This window comes from Acromyrmex echinatior, chromosome 2, assembly GCF_024713525.1.
Source record: "Acromyrmex echinatior isolate Ae372 chromosome 2, ASM2471352v2, whole genome shotgun sequence".
In the NCBI taxonomy this organism is placed as follows: domain Eukaryota; kingdom Metazoa; phylum Arthropoda; class Insecta; order Hymenoptera; family Formicidae; genus Acromyrmex; species Acromyrmex echinatior.
Genome location: NC_141853.1, coordinates 5,696,108 through 5,716,511, shown reverse-complemented (window position 1 = coordinate 5,716,511; position 20,404 = coordinate 5,696,108). Strand labels below are relative to the sequence as shown.

The window sequence follows — 20,404 nt, the reverse complement described above, 5'->3', positions numbered from 1 at the left end:
TGATTTTTTACTTACAAGAAAATGTTTGAATAATAAGCGAATATATAAATGTATGAATCGAGAGAGATAAAAGTGAATTTAGATAACAGAATACATCTAAAAAAAATGCAAGTTCAAACTCAGGTAAGGAAACTTTCTCTCTAACGAGATGTACAAAAGCTTTTTGAAAATATTTAAAAAATCGGTAAAAATAATAATAGTTTAAAGTGCGTTAAATTTTAAAATAAGGATTATTTTGCAAAAATTGTTATAAAAATGTTTGCAACATGCAATAAAGTGAAAAAGATGATATCGAGTTCACAATTTTTCCGATTAATTATGTTCTATTATTGAATGAACGTAGTAGTTTAAGAAAAGGATGTTTTATTATAAATGGCTATAGTATTACAATCATTATGTTTTTTATCCATACAATCAATGTTACAGAGAATACTTCAAAGGAGAAAAACAAGGTCAATGGTATCCAAGTGGCGAAACAAGTTAAGAGATTTTTGGTCGATCGATTCGACGGAAATCAAAGAAAATATGCGATGATTGTCTCTTCGCATTATACATTTCGCCACTAGGATCATTCTCTCTAATAACAAAACGTTAGGGATGGCGGACGAGTGTCGTATATAAGTAATTTATAAATAAATTAAATATGAAAGACAGAAAAACAAAACACACTGCGAGACATGATATCTGCAATATATCGGTCTACCTGCAGATACATCGGTGGTTCGATCGTAATTGTTGACGGCGTTGCTTCGGGTCAAATAATTGTACTCGTTAAAATTATATCTAGGCAGTATTCGATTAATAAACGTACGTATTTTCTGAGTACGTTAAGTACAATATTTTATTTAAAAATTTAATTCATTCTAGAGTCATTGGATTGTCGTTTACTGTTATACACGTATTTATTGTATAATGCAACAAAAGTAAACTTACAATCAAAAATTTATAGATTAATTTGAAAGTAATAGGATATTAAATAATAATTACTAATAGTAGTTAATTTAAATTCTTTAAATTAACAATATATATTTATATTTTATATATAGATGTATGTTTTCGATTGAAAATTATTTCCAAATTTCTTGAAAGAAACAAATTTAGGAACTTAGAAGTCAAAGCGAAAAATTAATGGACGTATTTAAACAAGATTTGATAATTCACTTCAGAACAATTTTCAAATATTTACTAATATTTTACAAATATCTACTAATATTTTGATTAAAAAATATTTTTTCTCTTTAATTAAATGCTAATAAATAATTTCTAATAGATGTAATGGAAATTAAATTTGAAACAATATAAATATGTTGTGCGTTTTTCGAGATCAGTTGTCGCCTAATATGCAAAGATTGAATTGAAATAAGTCGATCATGCTAGACTCGTTTCTGACCCCGCTTAGGCCACATATCTATTCAGAAAGGAATTATTGTCTTCAGCTCAGTGAGCAGGTATGATCGATCGTGCAAATACGAAACGTTTAAAGAGAATAAACGGAATAAATATAGATATGTATATAAATAGACAAGAGAAACTTTAAAAGCTTACGGAAACAACAATGGACGAAAATACACCAAGCACCAAGTGGATTTATCGAGCTAGCGAATAATTTAATTGACTTACATACGTTAACATTAAAAAAAAAATGGAAAAAAAGGTCAGAAACGACGTAAAAGAATTAGTTTCAACGAACTATATATCTGTTTTCATATAATATATCTATCTCTATATATATATATTTCTGCATATATAAGCTTTCTCTCTTCTTTACAAAAATTATACACATAAGCTAAACGCAAACGGAATGATTTCGTATTTTTCTCCCTTCTTAAGTATTTCTCTTTCTTTTTTGTTTCGTGAATATGCTTAATAGCGATATAGCCTCTTGCAAAAGCGAAAGCTGTTGATAGAATTTCACTGTTACGATCTACGAAACTGATCCTCGACTAGTACGACTGGATCCAATTGAAATTCAATATAGAAATTTTACTGTATACATATAAAATGTTGATTTTAATCTAACGATCGATTTTTAACTGGCCACTCTTAATAATTTCTATAATAGCTATTAATAGCATTACAAAATCATTGTGCCGGTCCATTTGCAAAGATAAGATTTAGCATATCTCTCTAAAGCAATTACATACATCAATCGTGGACCGTTGTGCTAAGCAACTAATGATATAAAATGGTATGTGCTAAATTCGAATCCAGTCTTAAATTGTTGAGAATACTATCCCAATACCTCGACATCTCGTCCAATTCTAATGAGAATAATACTGACGTGACGTGGCGACCATTCGTATTCGCGTCCCCGCAAAGGATCATTAGGCATCCGTCGTAATGATCGATGATTAAACGTAATGGAATATCCGAATGATGACTTGTCATCGTCCGGCCGTTCATTCATTATTCCATAATGGACGATTCGCTCGTTGGATGTAAGCGCGGAAGTTATTAGCGGACCGCCTAATTATGCGTTTAAGATTCGGAACGCCCGGAGATAATAATTTGTCCACTGACGGTGCAATTTAACTTACGGTCGACAATTGCAGTTGAAAGCTTCTGACATTCTCGTCTTTTTTTTTTTAAAGAGGCATTACTATAGATACTATCGTTAATCATTTGACTGCGTATCGTTATTTTTATATATTATTAGAGTAACATGGATTGTGTGTTAATTTTTCACAGAAAATTTGTTTCACAGAAAAAGAAACGCAAATTCCTCTCTCGATAATTATTAGTGTTCAATAAATAAATGTAGCGAAGTAATATTAAAGCGAATAAGGTTAAAAAAGGAATCGTTCGAAAGATTAATTATATATGACAATATTCTATACAAATAAATTATACGCAAGAAATGATGTTAATAAGATATAAATTAAGGAAGGTAGAAAATGAACGCCGGGCGTTCCAGTAAATACAACATTCCTTTAAATTGACTAAACTGATTATTGCGGTTAAGTAATGAGTAGTAGCTACGAAATCATCAGTTGCAAATGAAATACGTAGAAACCACAACAAATTGCTGTCGCAGAAAAGAAAAGAAATGCAAGGGGAGAAAATAATCTGACTAGAACGGAGATAGTTTGACTTATAACTAACGATACTATTGTTGTAGACTAGAAAGTGCAAAACCTACTTGATTACAAACGCGAAAATGCAATGCCGCTTAAGCATGCATCTCCCGGCAAGATCGCGAACTGAATCCGAGTAGTCGTAAGAAATCATGGAAGATACGGCTCACCCTTGCAACCCCTTAAAAAACTACACTGGCATGCTGCATAGAATAATGCACGTGTCGACTCGCAACGATACACGTGTAAATATTATGCTTGTATGATAGTCTGTTGAAATATTAGTGGTCATTATAAGGTCCACTTATGAAATATGTTACAAAAAGAATCCTACATTTCTTTGTTTTATGAAAAATCTTCCAGTCCTTCTCTGAAAGATCTTTCACACAAAAAGAATGATTCTGCTAAAATATCTAAAAATTTAACTAAATACAGATCCGAAAATATTTATTACATTATTGAAATAATTATATAGAATGCTTCAGTTTGTTGTTAATATGTCAAAATTTTTTGTCTATGTTTGAGTTTTATACATAACAATTTCCATAATTCAACAAAATTTTCAGATCTGTATTTAATTAATTTTTTAATCTTTTGCAAAATCCTTCTTTCCGCAGTTATCAAAAATTTCCAGAACACTCAACTTAAGCGTTCCGGTAATTCATAAGATTAGTGTTATTTCACATCAAGATCTTTTCAACGACCATGGATCTTGTCGGAAAAATGAAGTAATGCCGCATTCAATGGAACATGTTGAGAAGTTTGGCACTATCTTAAGTACTGTGGTGATTAGTATCAAAATTATTATTTAAAAAAGCCCACTGTCTATCAATAAACTAGATGTGATGTAATTGTAGGTATCTGTTTTTTTTTTCCGACAGAGATCCCGTCTTACAAATCTGAAGGATGTTTTCTTAATATTAAAGTATAAGTTATACGCTTACACATATTATAGATGATATTATGCCCTCTACGTTTCTATCAAGTTTTTATGAAAATAAATTAGCAGATAGCAGGCACCGTGTCTCTACCATCGTATATCGCTGTCACTTTGATCTCGATTGGTTGCTTTTTCGTACTATTTTTACAGCTATGGCTAATTAGATACTATAGGAAATAACTATCTCAAAGTTTAAGTCGACGTACTTTTTGTTGAAAAGTTGAAGTATCCATACAGTTTTTGTCAGTTTAATTTCAGTCAATCAGTTAAATTTTGATATTACAATTACAATAGAATCAGATCGAATAACTACTATAATTAGTATAGATACGTATAGATTAGTATAGATTGAGTCTTACGTTTAACCGTGATTTTGAAATCTCGGTGTAAAATATATTTTTCATATTCGTATTTTCTTTCAAATTCCAAAATTCACATTCCTTATCTTCCAAAAGCATTGGAACTCGAGTAAAATTAATGCCGAGATCAAAGTAACATTAATCTAAAATAAGTAACTTTTTTAAACTACAACCAAACAGTTTGGTTGATAAAGTATCAAAGACTGCTCTGTCTTGTTTCTTTCATCCCGAAACGAAAACGTTGTTTCTTGTGCTGGACAAATTGACAAAGAAGACAATCGAATTACTTATGAAATTATATGCGAAGGGAAGCAATAATTTACGGATGAATGTAAACTTCACCACCATCTTTAAACCCTCCTTTGTTATACCTTACATTACCAAAATAGAAAATTCTAGAACTGAAAGAGATTCCCTTAGCACCTTTTCGTGAATCCTGTAACGCTCGCAGGCTACCTATCACAGACCCACCAATCTTAAAAAAGCCGCAGGCAGTTTATTGGTCGAATCTTAAAAAAATATTGCCGTCAAAGGCATCGTAGCTATCCTTCCCTTCACTCTTTCTTCTCTTCCTGAGGGACAATCGCAGACCCAGATGAAAAAGATGATGTCGCAATACCAATTAATTGGGATTCTTTGAGGTTTTCATCGTATACAAGGCAATGAATACTTTCCGAGAATTCGGAAAGTCAAACGGGATATACGACTTATACAATTCTGGAACGAGTATTGCGCATCAACTTTTGATTTCCATTAACCTTTCATTTTTTTTTTATCAAAATATCATTTCATCGGTCTAGCCGACGACAGCCGACTCGTACGATTACAAGCGGCGATCATATAGCTGGTTCATTCTGTAAGGTACATTCACAACTAAACGTGATATGCGAGCGCCTTCCACTTTGATTGCGCTCTTTGATTTTATGTTAATAAGCTTCCTAATAAGCTCGGAAAAAACTAACGAGCATATAGAATACAATAAAACTTCGTGTTTTGCAGGGGACTTTATTACGTAAACTTTCGCTGATATTCCCGCTTGCAATTGTCGATAAAGAATGAAGATTTTTTGAAACAAAAAAGGCACATAATATTTAGCCGATTAAACATTCCAGCGAGCTGCCTATCAACACTTAAAAACTACCTCCGAAAATTCTTCGCTGACTGCAAAATTCCTCGCTTACATGCTCGAGCGAGGAAAGTTACGTAAGCATAGGTCAAAAAAAGCGAACAATCTTGTTAAAGCTACTATTGTGATGAATAGGTTCTTGAAAACTAAATACTTTGCCCCTGGCAACAATTTCATATGCGACAAAAGATATGTTCTGATATTCTTTAAAGCGTCTAGATGCGGCGATAGCGAACCGTTTTTTAATCTGTATCCTCTTCGAAAGACACTTTAAAAAATTACAGAATACTTTGATGTCAATGACGACCCTATAGTGTTCTGTTCATGTTACGTAAACATTTAAACTGTCTTCTTAGAAAAGAAACGTGCCGCATCTATCGAATATTAATGCACATTTTTTCTTCATTTAATTTGATGAACACCATTGAGAATTTTCGACATCAAAGTCAAATTCGACACGACACTTTTTTGAATTTAATGAATACAAGTATGAATAAAGTTCATGAAAATAATATGTAGCCCTAAAGATAAAGTGTGAAACGAACATTGAAAGTGTCGTGTGTATCGTTGTTCGAACGAGACGGTTATTCCCAGATTTTGTATCAAAAACAAAATTTAAAAAAAGGAGACTCTGAGAATTGCCGTCTCAAGACACCGTAGTTTCCATCCTGGCACTCTTTCTCCTTTTTTAATTCGTAGATCCTTCTTTTTCGCAATATTGTCTCACTAATCGGGGATTGGGAATAGATAGAGCAGAACTAGGGCAGATAGGAATGTGGCAAAAAGCATCGCGGATAGAACGTGGTCTTGAATCGTACGGAGTGAATCTGCGGCCGGCTCTTCGGTGCCACTCTCTCCCTCATCGCGAACAAGGAGAAGAGCAGTGACGAGACGCGCCAAAGCCTCCAGCCCGTACGCGTCCATGTAACCCACGTCCATGATTGCGTCCGCGTCCAATAACACCTCCTGCAACACCAACAACGATACTACTCAGTCCCAGTTTCTATTTTACCGCACTGCGAGAACATTTCTCACGTGGCCTTAAAACGCATATCTCTGTCCTCTCCGAGGAAGGCCCTACTTTTGTACCAATGAGAAAAGAAGCGTTCCTCGGGGGATAGCCGTTCTGTTACACTCCGACCTATCACTATGTGATAAAAGGAAATCATTTGTCTTCGCAAAAGAACTTTTGATAGAGTTGATTTATTTGATTCTGATTTTCTTTAATGAAGTTTTACTTTGTAATAATGCTTGTTAAAATTGATTGTAATCAATTTATTCGTTCCTTAATGATCAAAAGTTCCATCTAGAAAACAATCAAGGAAGGAAGAATGGATAGGAAAAAGCAACAGTAACATAGTAATATTTTATATAATGATTAATGAAGAATTATTTGGATTGTTTGTATAGTTTAGGATAGTTAGTCCATGGATATTAATCGGTAAGATATTCGGATGATGGCAGGAAAGGTGAGAACCCGAAGTACAGACTATTCCCCGAAGAAGCAACACAAAAGCGAACTGAAATCTATAGGCACATGCAACTAAAGCTTCTTCGCTAATTCATTTTTCTTCTTTCCTGCACTTATATTTTTATAACTATACCGTATGTTTTCAGTTTACAATTCGCTCAAAATCAGTTCGAATTCGGGGACTGACTAGTAGTCGTTGAAAGTGTCATCGAGAAGTGACGGCTAGATTGCCGAAGCGTTAGTCACGATGTACACATTCGATTACGAATAATGTGCGATAAATTTTTCCGCCCGACTGTTCACCAAGTATATTCGATAGATCTGGTTTAAGGATAACGCTCGATGAGAATATCTGGTAACTGTGCTTCGTAAAGAGTTAAGTTTTCGCACTGAGTCTCGTAACCAGTTTTACATTCTATTCTTCAACGAAGCACGCACGGTCGATCAATTACTATCATGATTCTCTTGCCACATCACCATTTGTTAAAGAAAAATTAGAAACACATCGGATTAATTTATTCGGTATGGAAGTATCCACCCTATTAATATGATGTTGTACACTAATGATGACAGCGCGTCTCATGCATGTGTAGTATACTCTGAGCGAAAGAGAAGCACAAATTTCTTTGAAACTATTTAACAAGAAGAATGTTTCTTACCTCATCAACGCCAATCTTCCGACACGCCTCGAGGAAGTTGTCAACGTTACGCCTGCATCGTGCCATTGTCAGCTTAGGCTACAAAAAAAAAAATTAAATCAGTCTATTGATACATGGAATATATCACAAAATGGCGAAAAAATACTCACTACAGCGGGAGAAGGAACATGTATACTAGCAACTGATCGCGGTCTAACGTGGTTCGCCAGATGACAAAGAACAACACCATCTGTTAACGCTGGTGCGAGGTCCTCTGGCAGTGCCATCTTCAATCTCGTCTCTATGTGCTATTATAAATATATTCTTGATTATATTACAAAGTTGCTTTTCACAAGTAATTACAGTTGTTATTCGTTATGATGCTTACATTTCGTAGTTGTTCGATAAGATCAGCCTCTTCTTTGGCACGTTCAAACTCTCTCCTCATAGTAAAGGAATACTTTTCAGGCACATTACTATTCCATGTGACGGATCGCGGGGATTTCGGACTGCCGCCGTTTCTACTGGGACTGTTGTTGCCTAATAAACATACGCATACTATAAGCATATTGTGTAATCAAAGTTCTCTCTTACATTGCATAAAATGTATAAGAGAATTTTTTGTAAAATGTAAAATTGCTCTTATACATCAACTGCAAGTGTATCTATCTACAAACAAATTTACAATTTTCTTTTTGATTTTGTTTAATTTAATTGATTACCTTCAACGTAACCAACAGCGGTTTTCACCAGTCTGGGCGCATGCGCTGGACTCGTATTCGTGGAGAGAATACTACTCGAAGTTTTAATAGGCGAGCTAGGTTTTTTATAAGGTTGCTCAAGATATTTTCCGTTCTTATTGTTGTAATCGTTATTACTACCGTTGATAATTGGTGTGCTTTGGTAGTTTATTCGCGACGGGGTAACTTTCTGCACTGGCCTCTTTAATGCGTTATCTTCGTTGAAAATTTGCTTGCCAGTTAGAGCAATGGTTTCTTTATTGTTGCCCATGTCGGTTTCGTTTTGCGTCTCGTTACCTGGAGGCGTCACTTGCTCGCGAGGTCTATATACGCTTAGACCTTCGTTAGCCCTCTGCTGCTTCAGAGCTTCTTTGTACTCCCTAAGAATAAAATAGTTTATATCAAAGCGAACACTGTCGTAGATTGCGTAAGAACATGATATGAAACTTTCACGAATGTTATTTGATGATCCTTGGCGAGTATGAATGGTAAAGCAAGACAATGTATAAAATACCGAAAGCATTATTACAATCTTTCTCTCTCTCTCTTTCTCTCTCTCTCTCTCTCTCTCTCTCTCTCTCTCTCTCTCTCTCACAATGTATTAATCCTCTAATTTGTAATACTTTAGAAATAATTTTTATTAACTAAATATTCCTCAAAAGACGATTAATTATATTTATTATATCATAATTTATATATCTATATGTAAATGCAGCATGTACATTTTATATACACATTCTTTTTTCTTAAACCTTCGTTGCCACTCTATATCATTTTATCATATACTTACCAGATAGATACTGAGTAAAAATATTGCATAAAAGTAAACATGTAATAAATTTTTTTTCAATTAAAACGACATTAAGAAATTCAGACATTAAGAAATATAATGATAGCAAACAAATGTATATATCTTTATTAATAAAAAAGTTATAACATATAAATTGAAAGAAACCTCTCGAGTGTGCCATAATGAGAGTGATACCGAAGAGTTAAATATTTAATTACAATCACAAATGCCCGTCATTTGGATTCTGAAGAGGATTGATACGATAAGGTCAATCGTAGTTGTTCAACGCATGTAATACGTCACAGCATACCAGACGCGCCTACCATAGTCATACGAATGAGTAAATGAGTAACGCAAACGTGATAACATGAGATAAATTCGGACGGACAAGGGCTTTTGTTGGTACGGTTCAAAGCGAAGTTACCTGTACGTCTGTATATGATTGAACGGCCTCTTATCGTCGCCGTTCACCATTGCAGCGGTACCCGTTGCAGTTTGGAGCGGATGTACTGATTGCTGTGCGGATGATATCTGCTGCGACTGACTCGTCAAATGCGTGGATTCCAGATGGCTGTAAAAAGGGATTGCCAGCCACGATAATGCACATGCACGCATGCAAAAATATATGTATATATATATATATATATATATATATATATATATATATGTATGTAAACTACCTTGACAATTTGTATCACAATATCAATTGCAAACATCGAGGGAACGCGCTCGTTTGTTTCGAGGGAAAGCACGCGAATTGGATAATTGACCTATTGATCATCTTAGCGAGAGGCTTCACTCACCCAGGTGGCGTAATCGATGTGTGATGAAGGCCGGAGATCATTGGTCTTCTAATATCTGCCCCATTCTCCGAGGTGCTTCTCTCTAATCTCCTCTTTTCCAGTTGATCGTGCAGTACCATCGCCTGCAAGAGATTTCGCATGAGAACGTGAATTATAATTTTTGATATTTCATAAGATCATTTTAATAATTAAACAAGAATAGTTTTAAGTTTAATATTAATTTAACTTTGTCTTTTTATTTTTTTATCTTAACATCTTCAAAATCTTTATCTTTAGATAAGAAATAATGTTTTCAATTAGCGCTCTTAATTAACGTTACATTTTATCACAAAATTATATTTTGTCAATCACTTTAATTATAGATTTTAATTATAGATTTCAAAATGAATTCTTGTTAAAGGAAGCTCAATCTTCAATGTATAAAAGAAACAGTAAATATGAGAAAGCGATTTCGCTATACATTAAGTATATACGAACATTTACTATTGATGTAGCATGCATTCATAATTTTGAAACATCGTCGTTGAAAAATGATGTTTTATTGGGTCAAGACTTTGTAACGAGATTTGAGCGACAGCCAACAACGGTTTGTCGACTATTATCATTATCGTAGCTCGACTTGAGATCTATTCGGCAGCTAAATATAGCGACTATGTCATCCTTTAAATTCTGTACTACAGTTTATTGCTCAAACACTTATTTTAGACAGAAATCTAAATCGTGCGATTAGCTCTTGATAATAATAACAAATATATTTTTCCGTTATCTTAATCAATTATCAGAACTTTATCAGTCTATACTCCTATCTTTTATAGAAACCTGACTTCTCCAATTGCTATAAAAGTTAATTACTTTGAGATATTACAGTTTCTAGTTTTAAATTCGAACATTATATAATCGTATATAATGTACTAATTTTCATTATATAATTCGTATGAATACAAATCAACAAATACAGCAATCGAAGAAATGAAAATATAAAAAAACAATATTATTATTAATAAAATTTAAGAAATTGTACTTCAATATTTTCTTGATAACTTAAATACCTTTTTTCTTGAAATAATCAGAATAGCGATAATGCTAATTTGTTTTTGTGAGAATCTTATGTATATTAGCCTACCTTGCCCAACTCATCCTCCAGGGACGTGTGCTCCCCGGGTGAAATCGTGCTGGGTGTCGACGTGCCACTACAAGATCCGTTCACGCCTACCTCGTGCGGTAGCGTTATCGAGAGCGGTGAACATTCCTGCCGCCACAAGCTGCGAACTTCGCCATCGTGTACCTGCAAACGGTGGTCAACAGGAGGCATGTAAAATCGTGGATTGTGTGCATCTTGCGCACAAGTAGTTTATTCATGCACTTTATACAATGATTTATATTAAAAATCAAACGCGAAGTCGCTCGCATTTCTCAGACAAATTTGTTTTTTATATACAATATAATTTATGTACAAAAATTGCATAAAAATTTACAGAAAAGTGCACAGCCTTGACTATGATATAAAGCACCTTCAATTTATTGCATTTTTTTGGAAAAAATGGTAATAAAAGGAAGACTAACGAGAAAGACTAACAAAGTATTAAAATTGTTATGAAAATAAATATTTACGAGTATACTTTATATTTATGGTCAAGATTATATAATAATTTCTCTAACACAATTCTAAAAACTCATATGAATAAAAGAATTAAATTTCTAAAAAAGAAATACCTAGATAAGCAAAAGCATTTGTTCTAAAGCATTTTAAAAATATGAATCAAAAGTATATTCTACAATGCTATTATTTTATTATACTGTTATATATTGTTATATTTTAATAGATACCTCTACTAATATCTAATTCTTTATTTACACAAATAAGTAACTATGTTCAACTATGTGCATAAGCAAATGCTGTAATATCCTTATTTATTTCTTACAGCATTTTCTGCGTTAATGAAAGAGTTAAAAGCATTTATTCCATTTGAATTGTATATAATACAATATGTTCATTTATATTCTTCAAAATTTCCTTCGAAAAAGTAAAAGCGGAAACGCTTGTGTTTTGATTTATTCATATAACCGCACTGGATCAGAGATCCATGGGCAATTCGGCGGCGGACTCGCCGAATAGCTTCGCGAAGAAGTAGCTGTAGAGTGTGTGCAGGAGATGTAGTGATAGCGAAAAGGCCACGAGAGCGACGGTGAAACTAACCGCGCTGTGGATCTCTTGGGACCAACGCTTGTCGACACCGTCGCTGGTGCTGTAGCCACTGTCGACGTTGTGTCGTCGATGCGACCTCGTGTCCAACGTCGCATGACCTCTTGCATCCAGAGGTGTCCGTCGCGTTCGACCGCCTCTGGCCCTCTCGTGTTTCGCTGCCTGCCTCTCCAAGTACTTGAAAATGTGCGTTCGCCCGCGAATGCATAGCTGAAACCGGCAGTAAGAACTTTAGCATATGAGACTGGTATTCTCGAAAGAAAGACGTCTCGCGTTTCCTTTGTATCTTGTTGCCTTCCGGCAATGTACAGAATGATATTAAACGTTTTCAAACGGTGAGATACTGATTCATGAATTTAAATAAAGTCTCGAATGAAGTACGAAGCGAAAGGCATCGGTTTTGCAAGCAGTTCCGTAGGCAGTCTATGATTGTGAAACGGCAGTTCAATTGAAGTAACATCGCATATAGTTTTAGAAAGAATCCGTTGAGGAAAGAGCGTAGGAATATGTATTGCGGAAAGGAGATTTGAGCGAAAAACACGGACGAATCATGATCGTTAATGCTCACCGAGGCAGGCGGCGAGGTGAGCGGATTGTCGGACAATTTGAAATCCACCAAGCTCTTCATCTTCCTCATCTCGTTTGGAAGCACAGATATTCGATTACCGCTAATATCCAGCTTCACGAGTCTCAGGTACGTCAGTTCTATATAAAAATATAATTAAAAAACTTAATTTTCCGCACTTGATCATCAATCCTGAGATATTAATCTCTTTGACAGACCAATCATAACTAATATCTTTAATAATTTCTTTCAAATCTCTTTTCATTTTTTTTTTAATTAACTTTTTTTTATTTTGCTTAACGAATAAATAAAAAGATTCATTTAGAATTAATTTATAAAAATTGACTTTCTCTCTTTCGCGAGCGTTGGCTTTGTTAAAATTAATTTACTTAGAGTAACTTTGAAATTCCCAGTAGATTTTTGGCAAGATCTATTTCGCAAATACTTATTGAACAGATTGATTCAATATACACAGATGGATTCAATTATTTCTTAATCGCGATTAAAGCAGTGAATTTATTCGAGCGTCATAAATATCTGTTGCACATACATCGCGATCGCGTCAAAAAGGTGGTCCTACCTATAGGCAGGTGCACCAGCAAGTTGCTCCTCAAGTCTAGAGACCGGAGTTGCGCAAGGTCGCCCATTCGAGGTGGAAGACTCGTGATTTCGTTACAACCTGCGTCCAGTTCTGCCAATACTGTCATCCTGCCCAACTCATCTGGCAAAGATGCTAATCTGTTGTGTGCGACTAGCAATGTCTGAAGGGGTAGCCTGCATATCTCTCGAGGTAGCGACGTCAATTGGTTTCGACTGTGAATTATAATATCTTTTTTAAATAAATTCTCGTTAAAATTATATTCGCAAGTTGAAACTTTTTTCAAACGGATAATCAATTATAGAAACATCAATTGCTTAATTTTAATAAATTATTTTAACAATTATGAACAATTTGTAGAATATTTCAGAAATGGAATTAATTTTTTATAATAGATATAACTTATCAAAAATTATTCGAAATGTGTCTCTTTCATTGAAATTTTTTTAAATCGAAAGAATTATTTAATGAATAATTATAGTACACTCTCTCAATAATTAGTTATACAATTATACGTAGTTAATCAATTATTCTTCCAATAACTTTCAAAGTGTTTTAAATTTTTAATTATACTATGCTGCGCGCAGTCTAGCAGGAGCTTAACGTTATCAACGTCATATCATATAGGATGCCTGCGATACTGTATCGCGTAGTTCAATATGTAATGTGTGTGTGTGTGTGTGTGTGTTTTATGTACCAACCTAAGATCGAGGTAGTTCAAGGATTGGAGCATTACGACGGTTTCCGGGATTATTCTTATGGCATTATGATAAAGATGCAGCTTTTCGAGGAATGAAAATTCTGTGACTTCCTCCGGTAACTCACTGAAACGATTCTTCGAAAGGTCTGTAACAGAAAGCAGATACTCATCTTTATGATGTGCTAGACGATAAAGACATGATCGTCGCAACTTCCGCTATTAAAACGAATGTAACATCAACAGGCGTCGCGTAATTTCAACAGGAAATTAGAATGCATTATAAATACATAAATGAGAAAAAAGCAGATCTCACGCTACTGAAAACTGATTTGCAATTAAGAGCTGTCGTTCGACATCAAACTCCGCATTCTCATTAAAACAGTTCACCGCATCGTAACAGCATCGCTCAAGCAATAAACGGTCCCTATATTGTACGATCGGCCGATAAAACGTTGAGGAGTATAGGTATTATCGAACTGTCTTAATAAGGTACCGATATGTCTCCCATGGCAACAGCTGTATACCTCGACTAGGGTGATCTTAGGGTGTTGCTGGGGGTTGTTATGAATGGGGCGCGACGGCCACGTGCGCGAAACGCAGGCTCGAAACCCAGGAAAAAGACAAGGGTAACTCAGCTATTCCTGGCTTCAAACCTTCTTTCTGATCAATAACAGCCGTCCTCGAGACTTACGGAACCGTTCGCGAAAGACGTAGCCAGTTCACATGTCGAATAGTTCCGAAACAGCTATTGTTCTTTTAATCCAGACAGCACGTATAAAAATGTCGCAAGCGTGTTTTAATTACGCACGTAGTCATATAAGATGTTACGAAATTGATATTTTGCCTAGATTATTTGGTAACTATATAATAATTGTTACTCCTTCTATATATAAAATTCTTGTTTATTAAAATTTGACATAAAATATTAAATTTAATCTTTCCTTAATTTTAAATATTTTTTCTTAGGCATATATATTTTTATCATCAATGTAGATTGAAGGGCGCGGTTATTACGACACTCCTGCATGTACTTGACATTTAAATGACGGTCATAATAGTTAAAGGTCTTCTAATAGTCTTAAAATACAAAAGCCTTGATCTTAATATACGATGTCAACAGACTAATTGAAACGATACAACAGACAATGTTTTGTGAAGACATTTAGTATTATACTTGTATAATACTATACAATTTGTTCTACGCATCTTTGTTCTTTTTCTCTATGGTAGTATATCGGGGAGATTAATTTACGGAAATTTTCCAAATATATCCGAGCTTGGAAGGAGAAAATTAGATTCCATCGAATTCGTCGAACGATCAACGGAAATTGGCAATCATCGCGTGCGAAAGATACGCGATTTCCTCTGACGACATCGAGAATTAAGTTCAGCAATTTTCGTCATTCGTCATTCTTGCGAAATAAATAAAGAGCATTTGTTCACATAAATTTTTATTTATAAATTTATTATTTCGTGAATTACATTCAAAAATATCAATTCAAGTAATAATTACTTCTACATTTATATAAAATAAAATATTCAATAATTATAATAATAATAAGTAGAACAATATATTCATTCATACAAATTGATAATATTATGTCTATTTATTTTTAAATTTTCTGTCTTTCTTCTCTATCATTTCTTTCTTGTTGATATATACGTAATTAGTGGAATCGCAGACTGGAATAACTCAATCTTGCGAATCGCGCTCGTAATTCACTATAGCATAAGACAATTCGTCTTCATTCGTCGAAAAATATAGCAATTTACGCGGTTACAACCCGAGGGTGTGTCTTGACGAGCGTAACTTCGTTAATCGATCTCGATTCTTACACGCTGTGCGAACTAAGCGTATTGAAACCGGAGCAATTTAGATGGGGAAGAAATTCGAGGCGTGAATGGGGATGCATGAATAAGGATGCTTACAACACCTTCATCTCATGGCAAAATATTTGACTCTTTATTTTTTTTATTCGACGCTCAATGCTGCAAATCGATATTTTAATAAAAAATATCGACACAATCGAAATGTTGGACATTATTAAATAAATAAAATAATTATTATGTAAGAGTAGATAATATATATATGTTATTTTTATTTATTTTCGGGAATTTATTATTGTAAAGTCGACTTTCCTTTCGATTATTAGTGAAGAAATTGTATTGAAAAAATTTTCAATACTAAAAATATTTAAAAAAAAATTTTTTTTTAATTAAATACTTGCAGTATTACTACAATTTGTTGAAAAATAAATATTTTTTATCTAATGAAAAAAGTTTGGTCATTTCTAAGTCTGGTAGAATACGGTCGATGTCCATGGCGCAAGGGCGTCGGCCTGTCGGACGAAGACGGGGTTAGAACCCCTTGCCAACCCCATGAGCAACTCCCACGCAATATTGAATTCTCTCTCGACATTGTCTCTTTGTGCAAAGTGGCAAAATTTTGCGGCGAACAGTCGCGTCATCGACATATAGATATAGGTGGTCCTCCTTTGTAGAATCCATTCCAACAACGTATAACATGTCATAATTCATATATAGATTTAGAGATGTATGTTCCTTTTTCTCTAGTTCTCCCTTTCGCGAGACAAAATTGTATCGGTGAAAGCATGGCAGGCAGTAGGCAAGGATTCTCATCTCTGAAATGATGTATTCTTTGATGTTCGTTAATGCGCTAGAAGTCGGCAAAAAATCTGTGCTTTTATTCTTCAAGTTTTACTTACATTTTTTAAAAGTATTATTTGAAGAAAAGTCACGGACAATGACTACTTTGTTTTTAGACAATATTTTTTAAACAAAAGCTAAAAATAAAACTTCAGGAACAAAATACAAACTAGAAAGTGTCTATTATCAGATAATATAGCAGTTTTTATAATACCGTTTCTAATTTTGCTAAAGTTAATAATAATAAACTTCGTTATAAGCTAAGAGAAAATGAGCGTCTGATAAAATGGGCTCCAAAATTAACACAGTAGGTAGTAAATTATATATTTCTGTTTTTTTTTCTTTCATAGAAGTCACTTATAAAATATAAGTGAATGAATGTAAGATTTTTTAGAATCTTTTCACTTCAATATAAAACGTATTTTGTTGATTTATATGCATACTTTATGCTGTTCTGCAAGACGCAAATATGTAACGCGACAGTTCCTTTTTTTGAAAGTTTTTCTACAAATATATGATTGCCTTCAGCTCTAATAGGATTATTATAATACAAGACTGTGAAGATTAAATTATTTTATCTTACAGACAGATATGCCGATTTACGTTGCACTCCTATTTTATATATATGCACTCTTATTTCAAAAATATATTACTAAAAAAAATAAAAAATACATAAATAAAACTGATTTAGGAAACTACAAATATATAAAATAATGTAATATTAATATATAGTAGGAGCTACTATTATTTAAACTATGCAATTTGCAAAAAAAATCGTAAGAATTTTATTTTCGCATTTCTCGTAGAATTTCTTTTAATTGATTTTGTACAAAAACAAGTCACAAATATATGAATTATGAGTTTTTACTTCTTTAATTATATATGCAAACTCTCTCTATGTCTTTATCAGTATTAATAAAGTACAATAGTTAGTTTCCAAGAAATAAAGAGGCTCTTTAGAAATCTATTTCAGTATCAGCGACTTTCCTCTATCAAATAATTAAATTTCAATTGTAAAACGTGATATATCATATTTATTTAATTACAAAGCTATGCAATTTGAAGAAAAAAATCTAATGATATACTTATCTTCTTTTTATCTAAAGAAAGATAGCTTTTTATTGCTGTTTTATTTTTCAAGGTATTTATAGAGTGTATATATAGATAAAAAGAAAAAATATATATATTTAGATAAAAAGAAGATAAGTATATCATTAGATTTTTCTGTTCAAATCGCATAACTTTGTAATTAAATAAATATGGTATTTCACGTTTTACAATTGAAATTTAATTGCTGTTAATATTGTATTATATTTACCTTATATATAGTTATACATATTAGTATAGTCAGTATAGTAATATTATCCATAGGTATATATATTTTTATATATATATATATATATATATATATATATATATAACTTTCTGTATTTAACGTGTATGATGGCATTTAGTAATAAGATAGGACAAAGATAAATATAATACAATATTAATAGCAATTAGAATATAAAATAGATAAGTATAATGTGGATATTATAATCTAAAAAGCTGCTCTAATTAAAATCGTTAATACAGTTTTACCTTCTATACTGAATTATTAAGTTACATTACGAAGTAATATTATTCTCTGTAATTTATAAAAGAGAGATTTTATCTTTCTAGACGCGTTATATCAACATACGGAAGTTAGTCATGCCGATTTCAAATTTAGGAATGGCCGATAAAAATCAAGCGAAACGACTGCAAGCAAAAGACTCTCTATAAATATATCTACATTTCCGTTCCTAACGGTCAGACGAACACGATAAATATCGCAGCCGTGCCCTTGGCGGTAGTTGTACAGGATGTTTCAGAAAGGGTCGATAGACCGGGACATTTCAAGGACCAAGGTCGAGGTTCTACCGTTGAGGATCGATACGCAATTGCGTGACGCCCATACAGTGACATTATTTGCTGATAAAGGGCGTGGCAGTTTTCTAAATTCGCGCGTACATATTTTATTATTTTTTTATTTATCTCACTTAAGATAAATGTATTAATAAATGATCAATTAAGAAATAAATAACTATTTATCTTATTTACTAGATAAAAATATTATTTTTATCATACTTGAGGGATCAACAGCTAATTTTTTAAAACACAAATACTGTATACATTTATCTGTAAAGTGCTCATTTCTATCGAAATGACTCACTATTATTGCAAGTTGCAATAATACTGAGTTATTGATCATTGAGATTAGCATATATTAAATTTTAAAATAACATAGTGCCGAATTTGGTTGACATAAAAATTCAATTTGAATATATAGAATCTTTATTTACGCTCGACGAGAATCATGGATTATTAAAAATGAAAAAAATTTCATATTAGATGTACAAATCAGAGATAGTCGCAACTTGTAAAGATGATGAAAGGGACTTGTTTATTTAACGGATTTCACGCGAAAAAGGACAAGCTTTGCTTTTATAGAAAGCAAAATTGGAAAACGTCTACTTCGCAATTTCAACATTAATTTCCACATGCTGAAGCACACGAGGCCAACGGCCCGGATAAACGTGCGGCTAGGCGAGACAGTCGCTCTTTGACGCTTGTCTGGTTGCGACTCTGCCCACCGTTTCTTTCTCTCGTTCAGGTTTCCATCTAAGTATGCGACCAGTGGGAAACGTACACTATCGTAACAGATAACCTTGAAGGCTGAGTCTAGTCATTTCCTCGTATCTTAACTAGTCGATTCCGCCATAGTGCAACGAACAAACAATCACTGGTCGAATGAGAAAAAACTGTGTCGAAATTTAATAAGAAATACACTACAAATCCAAGTGTTAAAAAATGACTTCAATATATGTGTGTGTGATTTAGTTTTTCATGTAAAAATGACATTATATTACATGTTTAAATTTTTGTATGCAGTGCAGTGCATTATTTTTACACGAAAAATTAATTAGATGCATATATATTAAAGTCACTTTTTACACATTTGGATTTATGCAAGGAATATAAATGCATGTATAATTCATTTCTATGAATCTCACGGGATAAAAATAAAAATGTTACCTCTTTAAAATTTATGTTAAAATAAAATAAGAGAAAATACACGGGAAAAATGATACTATAGTATTAAATTTAATCGGAAATAATCTTATTAATTTAATAAAAATATTAACAAAATAAATACTTGTTTTATTAAAACAAGAGCACACCATATTGAGTTAATAAAATTATTTCCAATTAGACTCATGCTGTTAATACATCATTCTGTGTAATATAAGATGTAAATGTTATTCTGATATCATAGAAAATATAACTACAAGATTTAATTATATCTTATTGAACTAATGTAGAATTCAAATAATCATATACTTTTGAATCAATAATTTGTAATTGAATTATAGTTATACTAATAAAACCTCAAGTTTATTCGCGTGTATCAGTGTACGAGACTGATACGTATATGCAAAATGTAGAATTCAATTACAAATATGAATCCAGATAGTGATTAGGATACGTGATATAGAGCGAGTATATATATTTCCCTGGGGCGAGATAGACTACTCAACGGCGTTATTGAATGGATAGAGGAGTTTGTTTAGGCTTAGAGAGCCGGTTTACCGCGTCCCTACCACCTGAGGATGACGCACGACAAAACTAGTAGACGAAGTGGTAGTAGTTAAGAACGAAGCGGTTCTTTTGAATACCTGTAGAAGGGACCGTGAATATATTTCGACTT

General features: G+C 33.2%; 1 protein-coding gene and 1 long non-coding RNA gene across 4 annotated transcripts in view; one reads left to right on the top strand and one right to left on the bottom strand.

The window, feature by feature from the left end:
• LOC147910427 (uncharacterized) overlaps window positions 1-20,404 on the top strand; it is a 203,990-nt gene that overhangs the window by 137,312 nt on the left and 46,274 nt on the right. The window lies entirely within an intron of this gene.
• The window catches only part of Lrch (Leucine-rich-repeats and calponin homology domain protein), a 53,159-nt gene that overhangs the window by 6,166 nt on the left and 26,589 nt on the right, over window positions 1-20,404 (bottom strand). Inside the window, exons 2-13 of one of the 3 annotated variants that reach the window (XM_087403113.1) lie at window positions 14,009-14,153; window positions 13,290-13,522; window positions 12,713-12,849; window positions 12,139-12,354; window positions 11,065-11,226; window positions 9,942-10,063; window positions 9,563-9,709; window positions 8,331-8,728; window positions 7,997-8,166; window positions 7,779-7,916; window positions 7,630-7,707; window positions 344-6,465 (exon numbers count right to left, since the gene is read on the bottom strand). In XM_087403113.1, coding sequence (XP_087259239.1) covers window positions 6,226-6,465; window positions 7,630-7,707; window positions 7,779-7,916; window positions 7,997-8,166; window positions 8,331-8,728; window positions 9,563-9,709; window positions 9,942-10,063; window positions 11,065-11,226; window positions 12,139-12,354; window positions 12,713-12,849; window positions 13,290-13,522; window positions 14,009-14,153 — 2,186 coding nt within the window. In that variant the 3' untranslated portion in view covers window positions 344-6,225. Of the gene's footprint in view, window positions 1-343; window positions 6,466-7,629; window positions 7,708-7,778; window positions 7,917-7,996; window positions 8,167-8,330; window positions 8,729-9,562; window positions 9,710-9,941; window positions 10,064-11,064; window positions 11,227-12,138; window positions 12,355-12,712; window positions 12,850-13,289; window positions 13,523-14,008; window positions 14,154-20,404 lie in introns of those variants that run through there. The other 2 variants (XM_011069816.2, XM_087403114.1) reach the window with 2 other exon arrangements.